The following is a 26,416-nucleotide window of genomic DNA, read 5'->3' as shown; positions in this document are numbered from 1 at the left end:
CAAAATGCGGAGGAATATGTAGTATATATGCTTGCACACCATATATGGTTTAGTTTGCACAACTCGTTCTGCAAAGTCTCCACATGTACACATCAAACTATTGGCAACATGAACCTTGTACCTCTCTCCTCAAACTTGAGAAGAAGATGTCTCCACCATGAATTTTTCATGCATGTCTGACTTTACAATAGTGTGTTGTACAACATTTGCCTCCATGGTTATTGTAAATTCAATTCTCTTAGAGGCCTGAATTGATACTCCTGGCCAATAACGCACATTGTTGGTTTCTCTTAATGTGATCTTATTTACGGTGAAGCCCCCTGACTCCAAATCCAATAGCTCCAAGGCATTTATGTTTGTTCCTTTCTCCACAGGCCAAGTTTTAGGTACTCTTGTAGGGCATTGAATGATTGTGTTGCAGATTTTCCACGTGTGATCCACACTGTCATTACAGAACCACATGAATTGTGCCTTTGAAGTGCTTCCTTGTCCAGTGGTATCCCCTCTCTCCCATGTACATATCCCCTAGAAAGATGGTGCAACCGCACTTGCATCTGTGTTGCTTAAGTTTTTCTTGCATTTACCAATTCTAGATCCCAACCACCCCTTGACATTGAACCTACTACCCTTTGGTATATGATAGATTGCCCACATTGTCTTATGAATATCCGTCTCTTCTACTATCAGACTACCCTCGCTTTCTTCGACCACCTGAGCTGCCCTTGTAATATATTTTGGTCGGTGCGATGCATTCTCTTCCTCACAATTTACTATCCCAACACTTTTGCGCCTTTTGGCTACTATAATATTATCTCCCTCCATTGATGGTCTTTGATATAGGGGTGTACCTCCTAGCCCATCTTCGATCTCTTTAGCAACGGCCGCTCGACCCGGTGCTTTTCCTTGTTGTGCAGGACGACCAAGTTTTTCAGCTAAAGGACCTGCTCCATGAGATATACTCTCGACAAAAGCAAGCATCTTCACACTTTGCAACAATGAGTTCGACAAATTGGAAACACATGCCTCATACAAGCTCAACAATTCTTTGTTTCCCTCACCAGCAAGCCAACTTGCATGCTTTGTTTCTACAAGGTTTGTAGTTGGAATGTATGAAAAATCATCTACTTGCATTGAAGCATATAATTATATATGCAACTAAGATAGCATCCCACATAGTTTTACCCCAACAAAGTGCTTTCTCTAGCGAAAATAATGCACATACCACCAATTGAGCCAACAATCCATTTGGGACAAGTTATTGTCGGAGACTTTTCCAATTGCCCACCAAGCTCAAATAGTCTTATACAAGCCTCCTCCTCGCTCCGTGCACATCGCCAAAGTTTACATAGACTCTTATGCTCGTCCTGGAAATTTATATGTACGTATTGCATGGTGTGAATGTGCAAACTTTTCTCCCAATGAAACTAGCAAGAACGTTCTCTTCCCTCCATAATATTGTCAAGCCCTCCATTGAATACAGTCCGAACAGCTCACTAATTTGCCCCAGCCTTATCTGCCATGAATCCTTTATAAAATTTGCCGGAAGGTGCCCACTTTCTAAAAGCACTGAATTCATCATTTCCCAAAACATGGTTTGTGCCTATGTTTCAACACTAGATTCTGGTCCAATGAGACTGACATTTTGAAAAATCTTTTTGATTTGTGGATTGTCATGGGAAAAGAAAACCAAGGAAATACTTGTAGCCGCAACTATTTTTCAGCCGAATCAATTGGGACTCTGCACCAACACCAATCCGTGTTGATGTAGCTTCTCACATCCAATGTTTGAATCTGAGTCACAAACAACAAAGAAGAAATCAATAACTTCCAAAGTTAGTGCAATCGATACATTTATTAGACATCATTTAAATATCTCTGTGTATGAATTAGGGGCCGCATTTCCTCTAGTACAGAGGAGCTCATTACTATTCATCTCCTCCCCATTTTCATGCATCACCGCTCCCATAACCATCTGCTTTGCAAGATTTAATTGCAAATGCATAGGGCTAGTCACTGGGCTTTCAGACAATACACGTGACACAAGCTCTCTAGTTTGCCTGATTGCTGATCGCAAAACTCCTTTGGCCATAGGATGATTATACCTTCCGAGGTGGATAAATAACCGGGTCCAGTTGTAATCTGCTAGTAAGTAATAGGCAATGCATGGACACTCCCGAAGAAGAAGTATGATAATTACCACAATGAAAGCAACGTAGTGTCCCATTTTCAAAACTAAACATACCAACCGAAGCAATTGATATTAGTAATTTCCCCGCCCAACCAGTCACGTTAGGCAACCCGTTCACTGCATTTATCGAACATGAGCTATTCTTACAAATGAGGTGCTCACAACACTTACTTCTCTTGATCAAAGCTGGATATCTCATTCTAGACTGGACACGCTTAACCCAACAATGGCCATCATACTTCTGATCCATTCCCATCGCCATCCGGCATCATGTCTAGCTCAAAAACGCAGTCCCCATTGCATATTTGAGGAACTTCATCAACACGCTTCTTAATTGATCATCTAGAGATCATTCGGCTTAACTTGGGGTACTTGTGGCTATTTAGCGCTATGTACTCCAATGTACTTTGTGTTTTGTCCATTTGCTTAAAATCTGCTCTCTTTTGTTTTTTTTTTGATATGTTCCTCACTTAATTTACTTGCCATTGCTTCTTTACGGGCATAAAAGGAATCCTTAACCTTACCAGATGAAATTTCGGTAGACCTTTCTCCTTGTTCTTCAATGGAGCTGTCAGGCAACTCCACTATTGCCACCTTCGGCGTTGATGACATTTTCACACTATCGTGCGTGACCAACAGAAACTTGCAAGACAAGTTTGAATCCAACACAAATTGAAATTGTTAACCTACTTGCACACCATCTGTCTAAATGTCACCTTCGGGAGTTGAAATGATGGCAAACATCTTATGTCACCACCACCGCCATAGTCTCGAGGATTCACCATTGAATATCTTGCTGGGCAATCAAGCAACAATGGGACAATGCCAACATTATTCAAATATAAACTCACCTTGCTCAAAGAAGATGAAGCCATTGCTCAATAAATCCAAGAGAAACAAATGTATATATGTGAATTTCAGAGCTTTTCTCTTATCGTATATTTATAGGCATCCGAGACACATAGACAAATATTATCATAAATTAGATTTGGAAAACCAGAGACCATATTAGAGACAAGACCAAATCCTGACATGTAAGATATTAGTTAGAATATGTCTATATATCCAACACTCCTACTTGTCGATCTCTGTTTGTCTATTTCTCTTCACAATGCACTCTATCATTTGACAATAACGTTTTTAGTACACTACTCTAGAGAATTGGTAGTCCTAGAATTGCCCAAAATCCCCTTCAACTTTTCTATAATTTCCATAATACCCTTAGTTGAGAGATTATATTATCCCAAAAATAAAAATACAGGTTGCCTTCCATAAGAGGATGGATTGCTTCATTACTTCTTGGCATCAGTGCCTATTTTGTACTATGCAGTATGAGACAATTTACTTGCCAAGGAATCAAAATTGGATCTCAATTAGAAAAAAAGCAAAGAGACAGATGTTTTCCCAAAAATAAAAATACTAGTAGTCTTCCATAAGAGGACGGATTGCTTCTTTACTTCATGGCATTAGTGCATTTTTTTCACTTGCCAAGAACTCAAAATTGGATCTCAATTAAGGAAAAAGATTAGAAATATTTCAACAAGCTAACAAAAACATTACAATGGTATTTAAAATATCATTAAATACCCCCATTATTTTGTCATAAATTCCCAAAATGCCATTCAAAATTTACAAAACACCCAAAACAACCCTGTTTAGTAGATTATATATTTTCAAAAGATAAAAAGTTGTAGCTTTACCTAAGAGGACTTATTGTATATAAAGAAAAGATGCTAAAAGTTAGATTTGGGTGAGTGATTTCACTGTTGTACTGTAATTGCTTCATTTATTACAGCCATAGTTCCATTTTTTGCTATGTAATTTGTGACAAATCACATGATAAGCACTCAAAACAGATATCAATTGTCATAAAGAATAAAGTTCAGGAACAAAGATAAGAAGGCCTTGAACAATCAAAATACACCCTCGCTATTTTCATAAAAATCCAAAAAGCCCTCAAATTTGTGAAAAAAATACCTGGCTGAGCACTCAAATTCGGATATCAATTATGAAGTTAGAAAAAAATCCAAGAAACCCTTGCAAAAACTAACAAAAATAGATGCTAATTATAACTAATTCATAGAAAAAATAGAAGCTCAAATCTCTCGCTATAACTTTTTCTCTATCTCCCTCAAGATCGCCAAGTAGGCTGGGCAAGTAGGTGATGTAGGCATAGCTGCCTCGGCCGAGCCAAGGAGTTCCAGTCTTCTTGGGACGCCAAGGACTTGCAAGGCAATGAATTTCTTTACAGACTTGGCAAAGAAGCTTACGATGTGAATATCAATGTCGGAGCTCGAGTTGGCATGGTTGATGACCTCTTCATAGGGAACTTTCTTGGGAAGGAGGGTAAGCTATTTTCACCTTTGATTTGCAAGATTCTCTCAACTTCTTTGATGCTTTGGTATTGTTCAAGTGAGCATCATTTTTATGTAGTTTGGGCATGCACCTTGGCTAAGAATTTTGTGTCAATCCATCTAAAATGCATTCTAGGCACATCAATTCATTGCAATGAAACCCTTTTGGTCTCCAAGGGTGACAAAATCTGTGTGCTAAGTGAAATATGCGAGTTTCGTGTATAGATAATCAATTGGACTGACGTAAAAATAGAAGCTCAAATCTGTCGCTCTCACTTTTCCCTATCTCCCTCAAGATCACCAAGTAGCCTAAGCGCTAGCGCCCAGCCTACTTGGTGATCTTGAGGGAGAAAGAGAAAAAGTGAGAGCGAGGGATAAAAGGAACACGTAGGAGATTATCAAATCAAATTCATATTCTATCGTCCCTCCCTACAAATCCCTACCCTTTTGCGCTCACCCTACTCTCTCAAATGCTTCTCTGCCTCTTTCTCTTTCTCTCAATGCCTTCTGGAGGGTGAGCGATAGCGCCCACAATGCATGGACATAGAATTTGAGTTATAGTTATTAACCAACGGATATTAGGGGCATTTTATGCCCAAATTTTTAGAAAGTACAACAAAGCGAATTTGTGGCTCAAAACCAATAGTAGTTTGATATAGCAAGGGTTTCGGCAGGGGCGAATTGTGTTTGTAGGAAATTTGTGGCGAACAGAGTTTGGAAGAAAGCCCGGGGGAATTGCTTTAGCAAAGGAATCGCAAGTAGGCTTCAAAGGGCCACACAAACTTCGGGAGTTGGAGACCGTTTCATCCAAGCACGCCAGGTAGGCTGTCTCGCATTCTGATTTATGCTCTTCTTGCTTAACATGATAGGCAAGCGCTATCACTCAGGCATAATAAAGAGCATGCAATAGCGCACTTTCAAAGGATGGACTGGAAGTGTTTTGGTATGCTATCCTACTATTGCCCAAGTGTTAATAGTTGTCTCTCAATGTCATTTTGACCAAGCGCATGTTGCATAGAATTAGAATGCTGGAAGCATTAAGCGCTAGTGCTCAGGATCAGGAAGCATTAAGCGCTAGCGCTTAGGCAAAGTGCAGCATAGGGTAGACAACTCCTTCAAAGGATGGATTGGAAGTGCTTTTTTTTTTTGGTATGATGTCCTCATGTTGCCCAAGTGTTAATAACTGTCTCTCAATATCATTTTGACCGAGCGCGTGTTGCATGGAATTAAAATGTTGGAAGCATTAAGTGCTAGCGCTCAGGATGAGAAAGAGAGTAGGATAAGGAAGCCTTAAGCGCTAGTGCTTAGGCAAGGTGCATAGCATAGGGTAGACATACCACGGTGCATAGAATTGGGACATGGCAGTTTGTGGCAATAAGAGTGGGAGGGAAATGCCTATAGATAAGGGTACCTCCATTATGATAAACAGTTTCAAGAATGATAGCTACTTGTAAGGTAATAATCTCTAAGAAACTATCCCGCCCTCTATCTTTTATCATGATGTCTAGGCGCTCACCACACTTGGTGAGCTCAAGGGAGGTAGAGGGGATGAGAGAGAGGGGGAGAGATGGAAGCTAGACATCAAGATAAAAGATAGAGGGCGGGATAGGGAATAATAGATGCCTATAAAAAAGGGTGACTCATTGATGATTGAGAGTAGATTGAAAGCGGTTACATCCGAGCAGATGCGTGTAAGGTAACCTACTCCTTGACACCTAGAGAGAGAGATGAAAGGTATAGAAATATTGGCTCTCTGACCAAATAAGTTCATTATTTGTAGACACAAGTGACACATATTTGTCAGTTTATTTTGTAAAAATGTTTGTCTAGGAAGCTTAAAGATAGATCTACAACATAAAAATTGGATAAAGCATGTGAAAATTGGGTTTTGGAATTTTTGTGGATAGGAGGATGAAAGAGTGTGGGAGGGATAGGGAATTATAGATGGAAAAAGGAATCTTAACCTGATTGTCTTTACCATTTTTGCTTCTCTGTTCTTCTTCCTCTCACTTAATTTCTATCTCCCTCTAGGTCAACAAGAGAGGAAACTAGTATATAGATAACAAGATAGAGTTTGAGATAGAAAGGGAAGTGCCTTAAAATTGGTTCATCATATATATAGTGGAGCAGCTGATGGGGCATAGTTAGTTCTTGTCATCCGTACAGGTATTAAGCGATTGTGAATAAGGTAGCAAACATGCATACATTGTTGTTTTGTTTATAAGTTTAATTAGTGTATTTTGGTTTTAGTTTATTGTGCAGATTTCACTATCTTTGTAGTAACGTCTAAAGTAAAGGGGAAGTGCCAAAAAATACACTATCACTAATGATATATTGGAGCAGCTTATAGGACATTAAGAGTAGGTGAATTTATACATAGACAATAGATGAGAGGCATATTTAATTATTGTCATCCGTGCAGGTATTAAGCGGCTTTCAATAAAGGGAGCCAATGACATCAACTTAATATAAGTATAGTACAATAATTCTTATAAAAATAGATACTTCCATTAAGGTGGGCAATTACAATAGAGTGATTTAGGGGGGTTTTGTGTGTATGTTGGGTTAAAGGCCCGTGTGCCCGACTGCCCGTTGTTCAGCCGCCCATGTACAGCCATTCATTTACTCATTCATAATAACTATACTCATAACTACACATTGTAGTGTGAGTACCGCCCCACCACACACTGTGTCTATCTCCTTCTTCGTGTTGGCTCTCTGTGTGTGTGCTCTCCGATCCCAACAAGTGGTATCAGAGCTTGGTAGTGAGAGCATTGAGAGCTTCATCATCATTGTTGAGTGTGTTGAAAATTGCTGCTGTTTCATTGCCGTTTTTCGGTTTCGCGCACGCGCGCATTTCTAAAGAGCATAAGGTTTTTCCGAGCTTGGCATTGGAAGGTTCAGCACTCCGCGAGTATTTTCGCCAGGTGTCCTGGTGTTTAACCCCCCTTTCGGAGCCATTCGTGCCATTAGAAATCCCATCCGAGCTACAGACTAGGAGCTACGTTTTTCATCTCTCTTTGGTAGTTTTCTGCTGCCAGAGCTTCCATAGCCATTACAGGTGCCATTGTTGTAGTGTCTTCCACTTACGTGAGCCCACAACTCATTTGAGAGTGTGTAGCCTCTTCTTGGAGTGGCCTCATACACACAGATAGAGTGGGAGTTTGGCGACATTGTCTTCTTCGACTACAGGTACAGGTACAGGTGCAGGTACAGGTACAGGTACGGGTACAGGTTACAGGTTACAGGGAGCTTTGGATACAGGTTTCTTCTGTGGTTACAAAACATGTATTTTGACTGTGGGACAACCATGTATATGGTTGTGGTTTGAGTGGGAGCTTCTACTCTTCTGGGCAGTCTGTTTATGCGTGTTCTTGAGCTACAGGTTTACATCATCTATGTATGTTGATGGATGTGGATATGGCAGTTTGACAGACACTCTTTATGCATGATATTGTGGAGATTTGGTTCACTTATACATAGAGCGGGTTTGCTCTTGCTTGCAGTGTTGCGGTTTGAGTACGGACAGGTACTTGGTTGACAGTAGAGATTGGACTTCGTTGAGCTTGTGCATTGGTTATATGCTCACTTGGATCCATTTATGCTCACGGATTTGTGTAAGCTTGGTCAGCTTATGTCTCTATTGTGGTTATTCAGACATGGAGTATGTTTATGCCTCTATGACAGCTCATTGTTGATGCATTTTGTGGCACGGTTTGCCTAGGCCGGTTGAGTTACAGGTGTCACGGGTTTATGCATTTGTTTGTGGATTTCTACGTACGTTTTTTGACCATATTATGGGCTGATTTATACTCTATGCGTTTGCTCTTTGATTGAGCAGCAGGTGTTGTCAGATTTGCAACACTACTTTGTTGTGGCAGTTTGTTGGTTGGTTACAGGTTTCTCATTGTTGCATTCTTGTTGTAATGGGCACTAAAGAGGACACAATTTTCAATATTGAGAAATTGGATGGTGCTAATTTCTCATATTGGAAAGATTAGATTTGGGATGTCCTGGTGCAGAAGAAACAGATTCGACCTCTAAAGTTGCAGGGAGTTAAGCCAGAGAACATGGAGAGGGATGATTGGGAGGAGTTGGATGAGATGTGCAGGTCTACCATTAGGCTTTCCCTTTCAAAGTCTGTTTATTACAATGTGAAAGATGCACAGGGTGGAGCTTATGAGCTATGGCATCGGATTTGCGATATGTATGATAAGCATTCGACTGCTTCTATGGTGTATTGGATTAAAAAGCTTATTGATTTGCGAATGGAGGAAGGTGCTTCCATGAATGCGCATTTGAATGAGTTCAATACAATTTTCAGCCAACTTGCTACGCAGAAAATTACGTTTGAGGACAATGTAAAAGCCATGTTTTTACTTGTCATGTTGCCTGAGTCATGGGACACATTTAGGACAGCCATAAGTAACTCGGTTCCTGAGGATGAGTTGACAAGTACTAATGTGGAGTCTAGTCTTCTCACGGAAGAGATTAATCGAAAGAATAATGCAGGTAGTAAGTCTTCTAGTGCAATGGTTGTCAGAGGCAGGACTATGGACAAGTATAAGTCCAACAGGGGTAAATCTAGAAGCAAGTCCCATGCAGGCACAAGTAAAAAGGATGTGGAATGTTTTCATTGTGGTAGAAAAGGCAATTTCAAAAAGGATTGCTACAAGTGGAAAAGGGAAAATGGAGATGGTAAGAAGAAAGACCATGATGCTAAGGACAAGCCTAAGTCCAATGTCAAGATTGAGGAGTTAAATGCAACACAGGGAGAGTGTAGCTCTCAAGATGACCATGTATGTGCTCCGACTAGTGCTACTAGTGAAGAGCTTGGTGATGTGTTGCTTGCATCCTATTTTGATGACGCTTTTCTTCTCACTCATGAGAGTAGTATGCCTATGGATTGGGTCATTGATAGTGGTGCTTCTTTTCACGTTACACCTCATAGGTCGTGGTTTCATGACTATGATGCTTCGAGCACAGGTACTGTCAGGATTGCCGATGGGCATTCTATGCAGATTCATGGCATTGGAAATATTCATTTGGCTATGCCAAACTCTACTATGTTTGTCTTGCAGCGTGTGCGTCATGTGCCGGCTCTTGCAAAAAGCTTGATTAGCGTGGGTCAGTTGGATTCACTTGGTTTCAATGTATCTTTTGGTGATGGAGGTTGGAAGCTCACTAAGGGCAGCCTTGTTTTGGTTAAAGGTGCTAAGAGGAATACGTTGTATTCCCTTTGTGTAGCTACTGTGGCTGATCACATTGTGGGGATCACTGAGCAACCTCCTGCTTCTTTATGGCATCAACGTTTGGGGCATATGTCACTGAAAGGTTTGAAGTTGTTGGCACGTGCGGATTACATTCCCGTTTCAGATTTTGGTGGTTTTGAGTTTTGTGAGCACTGCCTTTATGTTCGACATGCTCGGTCTTCTCATAAGAAAAGTGTTCCACACAGATCTTTGGAAAAGCTAGCTTTGGTGCATAGTGATGTATGTGGGCCGATGCCCAATGCTTCTCTTGGAGGTGCTATGTACTTTGTTACGTTCATTGATGATGCTAGCAGGAAGGTATGGGCATACCCCATTCGTAAGAAGGATATGGTGTTTGATATATTTAAGCAATGGTTGGCTCTTGTTGAGAACCAATCAGGTTGTAAGTTGAAGTGCTTACGTACGGACAATGGGGGTGAATTTATGTCTCATGCTTTCACAACATTATGTGTTGAGAAGGGTATACGGCGCGAGCTTAGTGCTCCCTATACACCTCCTCAAAATGGTGTGGCAGAGCGCATGAACAGGACTATACAGGAAAAAGTCCGTAGTATGTTTTCTATGGCTGGTTTGTCAAATGGATTTTGGGCTGAAGCTGTTGCCACTTCTGTTCATTTGATAAATCGTTCACCTAGTGTTCCTTTGGGCTTCAAAGTGCCTGAAGAGGTATGGACAGGTTTGCCACCTTCGTATGGTCACCTTCGTGTTTTTGGCTGTGAAGCTTATGGCATGTACCTAAGGCAAAACGCAGCAAATTGGATCCAAAGAGCAAGAGATGTATCTTCTTGGGTTATGGTAGCTCTGGTGAGATGGGTTATCGATTGTGGGATCCTATTGACAGGAAGATTGTGCGCAACCATGATGTTGTTTTTCATGAGGACACTATGTATAGAGCATCACCGCGAACGGTTGAGGTTCGGCGTGTGATATTTGAGGAGGATGGTCATCGGTATGATGGTCCCATGGCTGCTCGTGGGCAGCCCATTGACCCTCAAGTGGGAGATCAGCCCTTGTTGGGAGATCATGTAGATGTGGGACAGCCAGATGCACCTCCTGCACAGTCTTTGAGGCGTTCCGAGCGGCGTGCAAGACAGCCTCAGCGTTTTGTGCCTTCTATGGATTATGTATTGTTGACTGATTGCGGGGAGCCATCATGTTATGATGAGGCCATGTCTAGTGTTGACAAGCTCAAGTGGGAGCAGGCTATGCAGTCAGAGATGGATTCGTTGATCCAAAATGAAACGTGGGAGCTTACTCCTTTGCCAAAGGGTAAGAAGGCACTACCATGCAAGTGGGTTTACAAGATAAAATTGTGTTCAATGGATGCAAAGCCTAGGTACAAAGCAAGGCTTGTGGCTAAAGGATTCAAGCAACAGAAGGGCATTGATTTTGACGAGATCTTCTCCCCAGTGGTGAAGATGTCTACTTTGCGTATGTTGTTTGCCTTGGTAGCTACAGAAGACATGGAGTTGAAGCAAATGGATGTAAAGACAGCTTTCTTACATCCGGACTTGCACGAGGATTTGTACATGGAGCAACCAAGTGGGTTTGTTATTCATGGTTCAAAGAAGATGGTATGCCGGCTTCTTAAGACCTTGTATGGGTTGAAGCAATCATCTCGTGAATGGTTAAGTTTGATGCATTCATGAGTTCATTGGGTTATGTACGCAGTTATGAGGACCCATGCCTCTATACTCGCAAGGCTGCAGATGGTAGTCTTATTGTTTTGGTTTTGTATGTGGATGACATGCTGATCGCAGGGAAGTGTATTTCTGATGTGGATGCCTTGAAACATAGGCTACATGAGACCTTTGCCATGAAGGATCTTGGGGATGCCAGTCATATTTTGGGTATGCGGATCACTCGTGATGCATTCATGAGTTCATTGGGTTATGTACGCACTTATGAGGACCCATGCCTCTATACTCGCAAGGCTGCAGATGGTAGTCTTATTGTTTTGGTTTTGTATGTGGATGACATGCTGATCGCAGGGAAGTGTATTTCTGATGTGGATGCCTTGAAACATAGGCTACATGAGACCTTTGCCATGAAGGATCTTGGGGATGCCAGTCATATTTTGGGTATGCGGATCACTCGTGATCGTTCTCGCAAGATGCTCTTTCTTAGTCAGAAAGAGTACATTGACAAGGTGCTTGAGCGTTTTCATATGGAAGGGGGGAAGGCCATTAGTACCCCGTTGCCTCCATATGTAAAACTCAGCCATGATGACTGCCCTTAGACAGATTTGGAGACTATAGAGATGTCTCAGATTCCCTATGCGTCAGCTGTTGGTTCCTTGATGTATGCCATGGTTGCTACGCGTCCAGATCTTGCTCATGCAGTTGGTGTGGTTAGCAGGTACATGTCTAACCCGGGCAAGCGTCATTGGGATGCAGTGAGAGGTATTCTCAGATACTTGAGAGGGACTTCAGAGTTGTCCCTATGTTATGGTGAGAAGGATATGTATGTTTGCGGATATACAGATTCAGACTATGCAGGGTCAGTGGACTCGAGGAAGTCTACTAGCGGCTATGTGTTCACAGTTGCAGGTGGACCGGTTTCGTGGGCATCACGTTTACAGCCATGTGTTGCTTTGAGCACTACAGAGGCTGAATATATGGCTGCCACTGAGGCTGCCAAGGAGGCTGTATGGCTCTCACGACTAGTGGGAGATCTTGGTATGGCTGGTGATGCTCCAATTCTACATTGTGATAGCCAGAGTGCCATAGCGTTGGCACGGAATCCTGTCTTCCATGCGAAGACAAAGCACATTGAGGTGAGGTATCACTTCATACGAGAGGTGCTAGAGGACAAGCGCATAGAGCTTGTCAAGGTACACACTGACGATAACCCTGTTGATCTACTCACGAAGTCGTTAGCCTCACAGCGGTTTGCACACTGTAGATCGCTGATGGGTATGGCTTGACTTCTTTTGCTGTACTTTGGCCACTTTAAAGGCACACTGCCTTTAAGTGGGAGATTGTTGGGTTAAAGGCCCGTGTGCCCGGCTGCCCGTTGTTCAGCCGCCCATGTATAGCCATTCATTTACTCATTCATAATAACTATACTCATAACTACACATTGTAGTGTGAGTACCGCCCCGCCACACACTGTGTCTATCTCCTTCTTCGTGTTGGCTCTCTGTGTGTGTGCTCTCCGATCCCAACAGTGTAGAAAACAAAGCAAAAACAAGAAGGAGAACAAAAAAAGAAAACACGCCCATCACCATGTACTGGAGATATGCCAGCTTGACAACTTTTGAACGTCCACAAAGACTGGTAAACTTGACACTCAATATGTAGGGTTTGGTGAAGCGCAAGTTACCTCTATCGAGGAGGGACATCAAATGGTGTGGTAAGTAAAGCAATATCAAATTTTTCTTCAAAACTGCAAACACAGTGAACAAATGCACTGAATTTGCATACTATCGTGGAAATGGCACATCCCCATTTGTTGATAATCTGGGGACGAGCGTGCAAACTCTCCCATGAAAAGACACTTGTATGTTTTTTTTTCCTTGAAACATCAAAAAATGGAACCACACAACAATAATAGTGTCTCTAAGCAACGCCAAACTAAACTAGCTCTAATTGTTTGCATCGCTTCTTTGCGAGATACACCCGAACGAATGTGGATTGCCCACCTTCAAAGGGCAACAACCACGATGCCACATGAATGGTTGGAGAAGACACAAGTAGATAATACTTTTGCGTGTTGAATATTTCTTATTGGTTATGCGAAGTATCCAAAACTCTTGTAAATTAATTCATTCTAATACAATTGTCTCCGTTTTGGTTTCTACGTTGCAATTTATAGTTTGTTCCTACACCTACTCCTCCTACTCTACTTGCTCAATTGAAAAAGAAATTCATTACTTTCCAAGATACTCTCAAATATCCCCCTCCCCCCCCCTTTTTCCACGTAATATTCCCTCCCCTCCTCCACGTCTACCGTGCCCTCCTTGTGCACTTCATCCTAGCCCTCCCCCCCCCCCCCCCCCCCCCCCCCCCCCCCCCCCCCCCCCTCCCTTGACCTTCTTTGCTTCCTACGCTTTTTATTAGCCCATTCTCCCTATGACATATTGCACGTGCCAACACCAAAATTGTAGGCTGCCACTGTATACTATCCTTAGGGGAGATGAGCTCCGGATGAGAGAAGCTCACAGTCCCATCAAGCAACTACAACAATGCACGAGCATGCATCAATATATAAGACTCGAGGGCAGTCTTAGAGAGAGAGAGAGAGAGAGAGAGAGAGAGAGAGAGAGAGAGAGAGAGAGAGAGAGAGAGAGAGATTGAATTATTGTCCACCAGGTCAAATATGACCTATGGGACCGAAAACAAAACATTACAGAGGGTTCCTTTTGAGTGAAGGGGTTGTTAGATACATCTCAGTTAAGGATTGAGGGTCCAATGAAGGGTGGAAGAGAGAAGATAAGATAAAATGAACAAAACCTAAGCAGGGGTAGGTGAGGAGGGAGCAAGTTTGGGAGTTCGGAACTCTTGGATAATGGCTTTACCTCCTCGATAAACTGCCTATTTCCTTGCTGTGCCCGCTTCTCGCATCTTTTGGAGTTGTGCCTTCTTTTGTTTGAGTTGGGCGGGTGTAAGATCTTTTGCAAACCAAATTTTAGTGTCCTTGAGAAGCTTAGTTTGATTCAATCTACCTTGGTCTTGAAAGTGAGGATTGCATGGTTGGTGCGATGTTTGTGTGTAGGAGAGGTGATTGTTGCTGGGTCCCATTGTACCATGTGGATTGTTGTTCGGATGTGGGCAAAGGACTCGTGGAACTTGAGGTCCCCCTCCCCTTTCTAGTCACTTGGAAGGCTGCCAATGCAAACATTGAGCACAATATCCTTTCGGCATTGTCGTTCACATAGGGTGGATGCCACATGATCTTCAACCTTGCAAGAGATGATATCCTACACTTGATCTTGACCTCCTTTTGTTTTATCGAGCTTGATTTCTATCTGTGCCATCTCTTCCTTTTTGTAGTTCTATGCTTCAACTCCTCATTCTCCTTGTGAAGTCTTTCAACTTCATTTTGAAGGTGGGTGATGATGTCCATCTTTGAGGGTGTTGCCACAACCTCGACGAAGGTGGGCTTGCCTCGAGATGAGGCCTGAGTGGCCATGGGTATTGCTCAAAGGATGCTGATGGGCTCCCTTAAGTGGAACTCAAGGTAGCGTTGCCAATGCTCAGGGAAAATCTGGTGGGCTCTGACAACAGAGATGCGTGTTGATAGAGTCGGAGACAGAGTCGGGGATAGAGTCGGAGTGGTGGATAGGGGCAGTGCTGGTTGAGGGGCAGGGCTGTGTGTTGATGCCTCTCACAGGGTAGCCCCTCACCTTGAGGATGACACGAGAGAGAAAGAGTTAGGGTTGCAAGCTGAGAGAGAGAGAGAGAGAGAGAGAGAGAGAGAGAGAGAGAGAGAGAGAGACATTCTTGCACCGCCAAAATACGTCGTGAACTCTCTAGACGTCCCTACCTCGTGAACAATCTACCGTGCCACCCTCTAACTCTACCTCCACTCCGATAAGCTAATGGAGGAGTTGCCACCTTCTAACTCTACGTCCACTCCGATAAGCTAACGGAGGAGTCTAGCCTTGCGTTCCTTTAACTTGCCGAAGGGTTTTCCGTAACCGAGGGTTTTAGGGCACCTTCGTCTATTCTCTGCTGTGACCTTGCCCGCCATAGACATGAGTGCTCAGGCTCTCCTACAGAAGCTTTCACAAGCCGCTATCGCGCTCGGTATTGGAGGCAGTTTGCTGTCCACTGCTATCTACACTGTCGATGGCGGAGAGCAAGCTGTGATCTTCGATCGCTTTCGCGGAGTGCTGGACAAAACTGTGGGCGAAGGCACCCACGTTCTCATCCCATGGCTCCAAAGGCCCATCATCTTCGACGTCAGAACTCATGCCCACTCCGTCTCCTCTGTTACAGGCACCAAGGATCTCCAGATGGTGAACCTTGGCCTCCGTGTGCTTTATCGCCCTGATTCCGATCGTCTCCCCGAGATCTACAAGCGCCTCGGCATTGAGTACAATGAGAAGGTTCTCCCCTCCATTGGCAATGAGGTTCTAAAGGCTGTCGTTGCTCAATTTGATGCTGATCAGCTTCTCACAGAGCGCCCACATGTCTCTGCACTTGTGCGTGAAAGCCTTCTTCGTCGTGCCAAAGAGTTCGACATCCTTCTTGATGATGTTGCCATCACCCACTTGTCCTATGGTGCTGAATTTTCACGTGCTGTGGAGGCAAAGCAAGTTGCACAGCAGGAGGCTGAACGTTCCAAATTTGTAGTGGCAAAGGCTGAGCAGGAGAAACGAGCAGCAGTTATCAGAGCTGAAGGTGAGAGTGAGTCTGCAAAGCTTATTTCAGAGGCCACGGCCCAAGCTGGTCCTGCTCTCATTGAATTGCGACGTATTGAAGCTTCAAGGGAGATTGCATCTACTTTATCAAAAACTCCCAATGTTGTCTACATTCCTGAAGGCAACAATATGATGCTTGCTATGAACAACCTTCTCAAGTAGAATGCCGGTTAAGCAAAGAGGGTCTCAAGCAGATTCGGTATGAGATTCAGCACACTATCTTTTACTTTTTTGATCAGTTTTTAGGGTCAATATGAGAACATTGTGATACGAAATGTTTTGTTTTTCATAGTAGAGAAAATATGAGAGCACCTAGTTGTTGACATGTACCTTGGCTAATTATCTTGCATTGTGCTGTCTTTTGAACTGTGCCATGGTGAACATGGCACCAGTGTGCATGCGAAGGGTGATGCAGTTTGACTGTCTGACAGTCAGATTTGCCAAAAAAATTTCGAACTTGTGGCCAGTGTTCTGTGGCCATTGTTGTGGTTCACAGCTTTATAAAAATCTGTGCGCGCTTGCGAAGGGTGATGAAGGACAGTCACATTTGCTAACAAAATAATTCCTAAATTGTTTTCCAGTTTCGCTTTTTTGACTTTTCATGTTGCTTTGCTTAAAAAGCGTCTCACGAAGACCATTTGAGTGATCATGCTCATCTCAGGTTGTGCTTGTCATGTTAGCTGTGTGCAGGCAGTGTGATGGTTTACTGTAGCCAGAGCAAAACTTGTTGGGAACACTCTTAAGAGTAATCAAGGTTCATGAGTCCAATGACTGTGTCTGCTATTTAGTTCCTCTCTGACATGTTTTTAAAGTTTTTGAGGTTTTCATATCTTAGGGTGCTTACACATGGCCATTTGAAAATGTGCTCTGGTCCAAAATATGGTGGCCACATTTTTAGGTGGCAGGCTGCAGATGGAGGAAGAGGGCACTAGGGTACACACTGCCATTTTGGAAACGGAGACAACAAAGGGTTTGATTGGCGGGGAAAAGAATGCAAAGGAAACAACATTTTTGGGCTACGTGACCCGCCGTCTAAAACTTTCCATCTTACCTGGCTGCCAACTAGGAGATGGGGAGTGCCTGCAAATGGCAGTGTGTATGGACCTGAGTGCCCATTTCCTTACTGGCTGCAGCTGACGGGCTTCAAGAAATTAAATGGTGTAGTGTATAAACCCCCTTGGGACTTTTTGTTGGATTTTTATCTGCAGTGCCAACCTCAGAAACTGCCGCGAAGCTGCAAATGTTATCCGGTGGTTGTATCTCCATGGCTGCTTAGCTTTTTTTTTTTTTGGTGCATTTCTTAATTAGAAGCCAATGCTAGGGGTACACTGTACAGCTTGAGCAAAACCTCTCGGAACACTCCAGGGTAATCAAGGTTTAAGAGTGGTGGTTTCGTTTACTATCATATTTCTCGTTCACTGTCCTTGAGTTCTTGAGTCTTCCTCTTTATAGGACTTTTTGTTGGAGTCTCATTGAATTTTTACGCACAAGTCACTTGGTCTGAAATGTTATCTAGTTGGCATTTTTGACATGGCTGCATAGCTGATTTTTGTGGCATTGCTGTAAGAAAAGCTTTCCCTTGTGTAACCTGCTTATGTGCTCCCTGTTCACAAGAGGCGGAAGCATAATCTTAGTCTTAGGCCAGGTTCAGATGAGATGGTGGAGACCCACTATCACTTTGGGGGGGGGGGTGGCTTAGGGCTGGAACGTGCATCCTCTACCATTAGGCTACACCCCATTGGATGCCTTTCCCATGTGTTGCTTTACAGTAAATTGCTGCTTTCGCCTCATCTGAACCAGCAGCACGGAGGCAGGTGATGAAAGTCCAAACCTCATCGTGGCCATCTGAACCCAGCCTTGGCGCACGGATTGATATCCAATGGGCATTGGAGTAGTGTTTGAGGCAATTCCTGAGCAAAACTTTTGGGACCACTTTTAAGGGTAGTCAAGATTTACGAGTGGTGGTTGGGTTGTGCCTGCTGGGTAAATTTCTCTGACAGTTTCTTCTCCATTATGTAGGTTTCTCTCTCTCAGGACTTTTTGGTGGATTCTTTGAGAGTGCACACAGGCCACACAGTCTGAACTCCATTTACAACTTCTGCGAGAGCTCAAGTGTTTGTTTTTAAATAAAAATTGTGAGCACCGCAGTTTCAGGCCTATCAGATTGCGGTGTGTTTAAACAATAAGCTTTCTGATAGCTGCCCTTTTCTTGTTTTTGGCAGGAGGGGGGGCTTGGTACCCTTTGGTATTACGTAATCAAATTATAGGTTTGAAGGCATTACATCAGCCCATAGGCACACACAATTTTATGGATCTGATAGTGGAAAATCTCTTGAGATATTCACCAACCATAGTTTTTTCCAGGCGCGTCCGATTGCCCAATCGGGCTTCCTCACGCGTGCGCGCATGGTTGCTGCATGGTTCAGCTTTTCGGACGCGAGCAGGGCATTTTTGACGCGCTAGCAAAAAAGCCCCCGATTTGTCAAATGTGGCCCAAAATGCCTCTGCGCGAATTGTTAAAAACTTGCAGCCATCCCGTTTCTGCACAGAGAGCCCCAATCAAAGCTTGAGAGCCGAGAGGACTCGAGACCGCGAGCCGGGAGCCCTACCGAGTGCCCACACACTCTCCCGCGCGCGGCTGATTCTTCACCTACGCCGTCTGTTACTCGTGAGGCCTTCACTTTGTCAAGGTTTGCAACTTTGCAGTGTGCACCTTGGAAGTTTGCAGAATCCATATGGGCCGAGTGAAGCGTCCCGAATGGCAGTATGTAGAACAATTGAAGCCTCAAAAGAAAGGGCAATTTACATGTAAATGCAAGTATTGTGGGCATACTTGGGACGGCGGTCCCTCCCGTATTCGTGCACATTTATTGTCCCTCTCTGGCTATGGTGTAGGCCCATGTGGATTGGTGCTAGAGGACGTCAAAGAGGTGGTCACAAGATTGCTTGTAGATGTACAGAATGATGGGAAGGACCCAAATGCATTTGTAGATGCCTTGGTGGATGATTTGGGAGCTAATGCCTTTGCCTCATGCTCAATGAGTACACATGCATCAGGGAGTGCTCATGTAAGTGCCACTGGGACTTCGGCTTCCAAATCAAATGTGGGGTCCTCGAGCAAGAAGAGGAAGGTTGCACAAGGGCTCTTGGCAAGTGCATTTAGCTTGCAAGCACGCAAGCAAGCAGATCAAGCCTTGCGCAGGTTTTTTTATGCAGAGGATATTTCTGAATGGAAAGTGCGGAGTCCTTTCTTTTTGGAAATGGTCAAGGCAATTGGACAAGTTGGTCCATCGTATGTGTCTCCCACATACAATGCTTTGCGCACCACAGAGTTAAATGATGAGGTCAAATGCATTGGTCATGAGATCATGGGTTTGCGCGAGAAATGGAAAAAACATGGATGCACAATTGTATGTGATGGATGGTCTGACACTAGACGCAGGTCTATCATTAACTTTCTTGCATGCTCTATACATGGTTCTGTGTTTTTGAAATCTGTGGACACATCTGGGGAGGTCTATCATTAACTTTCTTGCATGCTCTATACATGGTTCTGTGTTTTTGAAATCTGTGGACACATCTGGGGAGACAAAGACATCAGAATTTATTTTCAAGCAGCTTAAGGATGTGATTATTGGGGTAGGACCCTCCAATGTTGTGCAGGTATGCATGGACAATGCAACTAATTGTGTTGGGGCCGGGCAAATGGTGGAAGAGAAATGGAAACACATTTTTTTCACGAGGTGTGCATGCCATTGCTTGGACCTCTTGTTTGAGGATATTGGGAAGCTCCCTTGGAGTGCAAAAATTCTTGAAGATGCAACAAAGGTTGTCACATTTGTCACAAGGAAGTCCACTGTCTTGGCATTGTTTCGCCAGGACTGCAAAGGCCATAGTGGTCTCGGACATTGTGTTTAATGCATCCTTTTGGCAAGAGGCCAAGTTGATTTTGAAGATTTGTGCTCCCATCTTGAAGATACTTCGTTTGGCTGATAAGGAAGGAGCCACCATGGGGCTTGTGTATGAGCTTACGGATCGCATGGTTGAGCAAATTCAAAACATGCAAGGTATTGATGCGGCAAGGATGCAAGAGATCAAGGACCTATGCGTTGATAGATGGAATATGATGCACACACCATTGCATGCTGTGGGATACTTGTTGCATCCTATATGGTGAGGAAGAGGGCAATTCAATGACAGTGAGGTTCATGACGGGTGGATGACATTTTTGGACAGGTACACCAAGGGTGATTTGACCATGCAGGGTACCCTCATTGATGAGTTGGACACTTTCCTCACTGAAAGAAAGTCATTTGCTCATCCTATTGCAAAGGATCCAAAGAGAATGCAAGAGGGTGTAAAATGGTGGGAGACTTTGTGGGCTTGCACGCCCACATTGCAGACTCTTGCACTTAAGGTGCTTTCTCAAGGGACATGTGTCTCTCCATGTGAGAGAAATTGGAGCACCTTCTCTCTCATTCACACCAAGAGAAGAAATAGGTTACTTCCTGCTCATACCGAGAAGCTTGTCTACATACACACCAACTTGAGGCTCTTATGCAAGAACAAAGAGCGCGGCTATGAGAGAATGGAGGTGACATTGGAGATGCTTAACAAAGAGAAGGATGAGGAGCGATTGCTTGAATTGCAGGAGATTTAGGAGGCTATTGCACAGAGCACTGTTTATGTTATGGAGTCTCTTCCGATTAGCATGCCCAGTGATATTGGGACTTCATGCTCCGTTGTTGAGGATGAGGCTTGGGATGAGGATGAGGATGAGGATGAGGATGATGAGGGTGATGATGAGGATGATGATGAGGAGGTGGCCTTTGATGAGAGTTAGAGCTCATTGCATTTTGCTCTAGCCTCGGTCCTGACTCCTCTTAGCTCTACAATCTACTTATGTTTTGGATTCACTATTTAGCATCGAGCGGTTGGACTTCGCCCTCTAGGCTCTATTTATGTTTTGTCATTTGAATTTTGGAGTACTCAGTACACAATCTTGTTGGTTTTGGAGGCTCCATATTTTGCCATCTAGTATGATCATGATTCATTCATCATTTGATGTATCTATTGATCAGAGATCTTGATCTGTTTCTCTGCTCCCGACTCCTTGATTTAGCTAGATTCTACATTTTCAAGTTTCTATGATGTTTTAATGCATTATGTGGCTTTGGGCTACTCTCTAGAGTCTAGTGTTTTAATTTTAATTGCTATTTGTTATGAGATATATATATATACACTAATATTTTAGTGCCGTATGGTATTCCACGTATGGAATCTTCGGAGGGTCTGAATTGGGCTTATATCAGGCTTCCATACCCGACCGAGTGAGACGCATGGTTGCCGCATGAAAAAACTATGTCACCAACTACAAACCATAGGGTAAAAACTACCAGCGATCCAAAGTTGCAAAAGATGGGCAATTCAGCACCAGCTAGGACCATGGGAGACAAAAAAAAAGGTAGGATAAAGTTGAAGTAGAAATAGGCCACTGGCCAAAAACTCCACCAAAGAATGTTTGATATCCAACTCTGGCTCTCCATTGTCGTACAACACATCCAAGCGGACTAAGTGTCACCTTTTTCTTGACCCCACCATGCATTAATATCTGGGAGAGAGAAACCTCGAACCATCCTTGGCATTGATCATGCCGCCCTTAGTTATGAGTGATAATTTGGATTGTAAGAGGTTTTGATACTGCTGGAGTATTCGTCTATCCAAGGTGAGGGTCTGTTCTCTTCTCAAACCTTGTGTGCTGTTAAGCTTTCAATGATATTGCAATGATACTTTGTCTAGGCTTAGAAATTCCAAATAAGCTTTCAGGCACAACATTCCATTGAGGAATTTTTTTAATGTGTCTACCCGCAAGATTCTCATTTCAATGTTTGGGGGACTTATTGGGCTGTAATTTTTGATTTTGAGGCAGCCCATTTTACTCGTGGTCTTGTGTCAACATCCTATTGCATACTTCAGTTGTCTGGTTGTCCGGTTGTAGTGCGATAATTTTGGATGCACAGGCAAAGGTAGAGCCGAGTTTTTATATATACATATATATATATATATATATATGAGAGAGGGGGAGAGAGTTAGTTAGTTGAAGGAAAAAGAGGGAAGGGGATGAAAATTCGGATGCATCATTATTGAAAATGAGGTTCATTAAAATTGACATTTTGTTAAAGTCGTTGCGTTGAGCTACATTGGTGTCAAGGGGGGTGCCGAGTAACTGAAGGGGGTGAGGTGCAAGTCCTAGGGCACCTCAAGCCTATGTGAAGGTCCTAACCAACTATGCAAGTATTGTTTTTAACATGCTTGGGCTTTTGAATTTTGGTGTATGTGTAGTTGTGTTTTGATCGGTACTTAATTAATTGGCATTGCCTCTTATGGATTGTAGTAGGAAGAAGGGGGTCTAGCTGTTGGTAATGAAAATCTAGCATAATGCATCAAGCATTATGAACCTTGTTTGTTTTGAGTGTTTTGGCCCCACAAGGCAAGAATCAACGTTAAGGCATTATGTCACCACTTAACAACACATTATGGTTGTGCAAGTGACACAAAGTGGAAGATTCCCTCATAACTATAATCATAAAGAAAGAACCCTTACTATTATTAAAGCACCTTTGAAATCAATGACATATAAGTGATAGTTGGTGGATCGTTCATCCCCAAACCAAGTGTATATTGATTAGTGAAGATGTTTTTGTGCAAGATGCAGCAATTCAACCTTTGATAGCACGTGTCTGATGAGATGTGAACCAACCAAATGTGGACTATACATTGTTGTTCCTATTTGATTAAATGGTGGGAGTACGAATATAAGCTTTAACGAGGCATACATATAGCTTATGCACGTTTCAAATAATGTCATGGATCGACCAATTATTGATGTATATATATATAAAATGCAATTGGTGAGGATGAGGATAGGACTGAAAATGAGTAAGCTAGAGGTATGTAAAATGGTTGGTGTAGACTTTACGTGACATTAAAGTGGGCACACCTTTATCTAGTTGTACTCGTACTTGGATTAGGCTAGTTGCTATGACACACAAGTGTCTATTTGTGGTTTTTGATTCATGCTCTATAGTTTAGGAGCATTGTGGATGTCATTCCTCGAAGGCAATAAGGGTCTCTGCTTCGACCTAAGTGGCAACCTTCCGAAGTTCTTTACGGCTTCTATGCCTGATGCATGTTCTTGCCTTCTAGCAATATGTTGGTGTTTGAGGAAGCATTTTACACAGGGTTCTTCACTTGGCGAACGAAGATATTTGGGCGAGTGTGATAAGAAACCTAACCTCCGAATTTGTTGGCTACTTAGCCATTGAGCTCAAAAACAGGGTCACCATGTAATTCTTGCAGGTTCCTGACAAAGAAAGAAGACTTAGGTATGAGAAGGCACTCCATGCGCTTAAAGACCGCTTCGTCAGTCGTCAACTCAAAGATTACTTCAGCCCATGAAACTGTGTCAAGGGACGACACAGGCGAGGAGGGGGGAAATGTTAGCAGCAAGCTAACTCGGATATCATTTTTTCGGAGCTTTCATTAAAAAAACATTTATTATTTTGATGAGTCAGGAATATTGTAACTCTTACTTTCCAGATAAACCTTATGATTGATGAGCCGGGGCTACAAGCTTCCAGATTGTATCAACCTATCTTTGATTACCTAAGTGGCAACCTTCCGAAGTTCTTTACGGCTTCTATGCTTGATGCATGTTCTTGCCTTCTAGCAATATGTTGGTGTTTGAGGAAGCATTTTACACAGGGTTCTTCACTTGGCGAACAAAGATATTTGGGCGAGTGTGATAAGAAACCTAATCTCCGAATTTGTTGGCTACTTAGCCATTGAGCTCAAAAACAGGGTCACCATGCAATTCTTGCAGGTTCTTGACAAAGAAAGAAGACTTAGGTATGAGAAGGCACTCCATGCGCTTAAAGACCGCCTCGTCAGTCGTCAACTCGAAGATTACTTCAGCCCATGAAACTGTGTCAAGGGACGACACAGGCGAGGAGGGGGGAAGTGTTAGCAGCAAGCTAGCTCGGATATCATTTTTTCGGAGCTTTCATTATAAATACATTTATTATTTTGATGAGTCAGGAATATTGTAACTCTTACTTTCCAGATAAACCTTATGATTGATGAGCCGGGGCTACAAGCTTCCAGATTGTATCAACCTATCTTTGATTAGAGCTCCCAGATTATTAGTTTTGACCACCAAAAACCTTGGCTAAGGTATAAAAGCCAAATTTTTGTAAGTTTGCCATAAGTTTTGGATAATAGAAACACAACGTGAGCTAACGGCGCTTACTTCTCTCCTTCTCGTGCTTCCTATTGTCACATTGCAGTCGTGTTTGTTGCGTTGCAACCGCAGGTAAGAGCTCTACGCATTGACGTAAGCATTTCATGGTAATTCGTAGCTTTTGGCGTCGTTGACCCGCGGTCTAATCTCATAAGTAGGAATTTAAGCTTTAAAATCAAAAACTAAGTATAGGCGGGGTATTGGGGTATCATTGCTAAGCATTTAGATGCATTCTGGATCGAAAACGCTAGGTCGAAAACTCACTGCTGTTAATAATCGTGATTTTTTCACTTGACCTACAGTGAGATTTGATACCATAAGCATGTCTTAGAAGTTTTGTAACATTTGGATGTCGTTTGATGTTGTAATGGATGTGATTTGTTTGCTGATGAGCGATTAGCTTTTGGTGATTTCAGTCATTTGAGTGTAGCTTGAGTTAAATGCGAGTTGTTTGTTGTTTTCCAAGAGATTGACAACCTCTTGTAGTCTCTATGCACTAGTCGAGTCAGTTTCGTCGCATGGATTGACAATTATTTTCGTGGTTCTCGCTATGTTTGCAATAAGATAGGAGTGAGGTTAGACACCCGTCCCACAGATTTCCATGAAAGTGTACCATGTGCTTATCTTGGTATAATTTCATAAAAATCTTGTTTGTAAGATTATAAGTCTCAATCTACCACATAACTTGCATATGTTGCTATATCAAAGGTAAGCAAAGAGGCTATATGGATCACTTATCTAGTGGGAGATTGTGTGACGACATGAGGCATAAGATCTCTCTTGAGACATAGGCGCCGTAGCCTCTTATGACGAGCTCTCCATAGAGCAGCTCTCTGCATAGAAGCACATCAATAAACTCTCCATAGAGGACCTCCTGTGGTGAGCTCTCCATAGTGGATCTCTGTACATGAGAGCACACCCATTCATGCGTGCCCCCCCCCCCGCCCCTCTCTCTCTCTCTCTCTAACCACCCCGAATCACATCACATTTATCAACTAGAGCCCTTTCTTGGTCCCCAAGAACATCACACACATGCTAGTTACATGCGCCTATTGCCATAGGAGGCATATCTATGTATACTATGTGTTTAACCTCAAGCCATGCATCTTGATTGTGCGAGTAATGCTGATTTATATAAAGAATCAGTTCTTTTCTAGAACTGATGGGGACAATATGATATGCATCTTAATTGTGCGAGTAATGCCGATCTATATGAAGATTCTGCTCTTCTAGAACTGCTGGGGACGATATGATATGATAAAATATAGAAGAGATATGACAATCAATAAGAGAGCTTGTTTCTTTAAACCGCGCTTGCAACGTCTTGAGACTATGTCCCTACTATGTCATCTTTTGTTTTTGAATTTTCTTTGGATATGTTATTTAGCCTTTAATGTTTTTTCTCCATGGGGATAAAAACCTTGTGGCATACATATCTTGGTGGAACAAGAAGTATCATACACTCGCAACTTTTAGTTGTGAGATTGAGTACATGGAAACTTTCACACAACTACAATCCAGTGAGTTTAGCTCAACTGCCTTATGATCGACTTGGGTGTTGAATAACAATCTAATACTACCACTATCTTCACTGAGTCATAGTGGTTTGGCAGTTGCGAGAAACCCAATGTTCCATGCTCAAACAAAGCACATTGAGGTGCCATTATGTTAGCGGGAGAGTCTTTGCAATAGAGGTCAATTTGACTTATGTGCCTACGCAAGTCAACCCTACCAATCTCTTCGTAAAAGCTTTGCATCATGAAAAGTCCAAAGGTTTTTGAAAAGCTTTGGGCTTACTCCCCTTTGTGAAATGGTCATATAGGGTTTTCATTTTACTACACATGAGTGCTAGCTCATATTAATCGCATCACTTTTAGGGGTTGCTAGCATAGTATGGTAGCAAATACATTTAGGACCCCTCAGGTAATTATTTCC

At 42.9% G+C, this 26,416-nt stretch overlaps 2 protein-coding genes across 4 annotated transcripts; both read left to right on the top strand.

Annotated features, from left to right (window-relative positions):
- The first annotated feature begins 15,425 nt into the window (after positions 1-15,425).
- On the top strand, positions 15,426-17,584 carry LOC147437976 (prohibitin-3, mitochondrial-like). Of its 3 annotated transcripts, none has more exons than XM_086487360.1 (2): positions 15,426-16,381; positions 17,081-17,584. In XM_086487360.1, exon 1 carries the CDS (start codon positions 15,514-15,516, stop codon positions 16,342-16,344), a length of 831 nt encoding a protein of 276 aa, XP_086343486.1. In that variant the 5' UTR covers positions 15,426-15,513; the 3' UTR covers positions 16,345-16,381; positions 17,081-17,584. The 3 variants fall into 3 exon arrangements, with proteins under 3 accessions (XP_086343486.1, XP_086343487.1, XP_086343485.1); XM_086487361.1 differs by having other exon boundaries at positions 17,018-17,584; XM_086487359.1 differs by lacking the exon at positions 17,081-17,584 and adding an exon at positions 16,575-16,762.
- Positions 17,585-18,201: 617 nt separating this feature from the next.
- Positions 18,202-21,278, top strand: LOC147437975 (uncharacterized). Its single transcript, XM_086487362.1, has 2 exons — positions 18,202-18,317; positions 18,405-21,278. The coding sequence occupies exon 2, from the start codon at positions 18,918-18,920 to the stop codon at positions 19,707-19,709; it is 792 nt and encodes a 263-aa protein (XP_086343488.1). The 5' UTR covers positions 18,202-18,317; positions 18,405-18,917; the 3' UTR covers positions 19,710-21,278.
- The last annotated feature ends 5,138 nt before the right edge of the window (positions 21,279-26,416 follow it).

Source organism: Adiantum capillus-veneris, chromosome 17 (assembly GCF_014529385.1).
Source record: "Adiantum capillus-veneris isolate H3 chromosome 17, ASM1452938v2, whole genome shotgun sequence".
Classification (NCBI taxonomy): domain Eukaryota; kingdom Viridiplantae; phylum Streptophyta; class Polypodiopsida; order Polypodiales; family Pteridaceae; genus Adiantum; species Adiantum capillus-veneris.
This window is presented reverse-complemented; position numbering and strand designations above follow the sequence as displayed.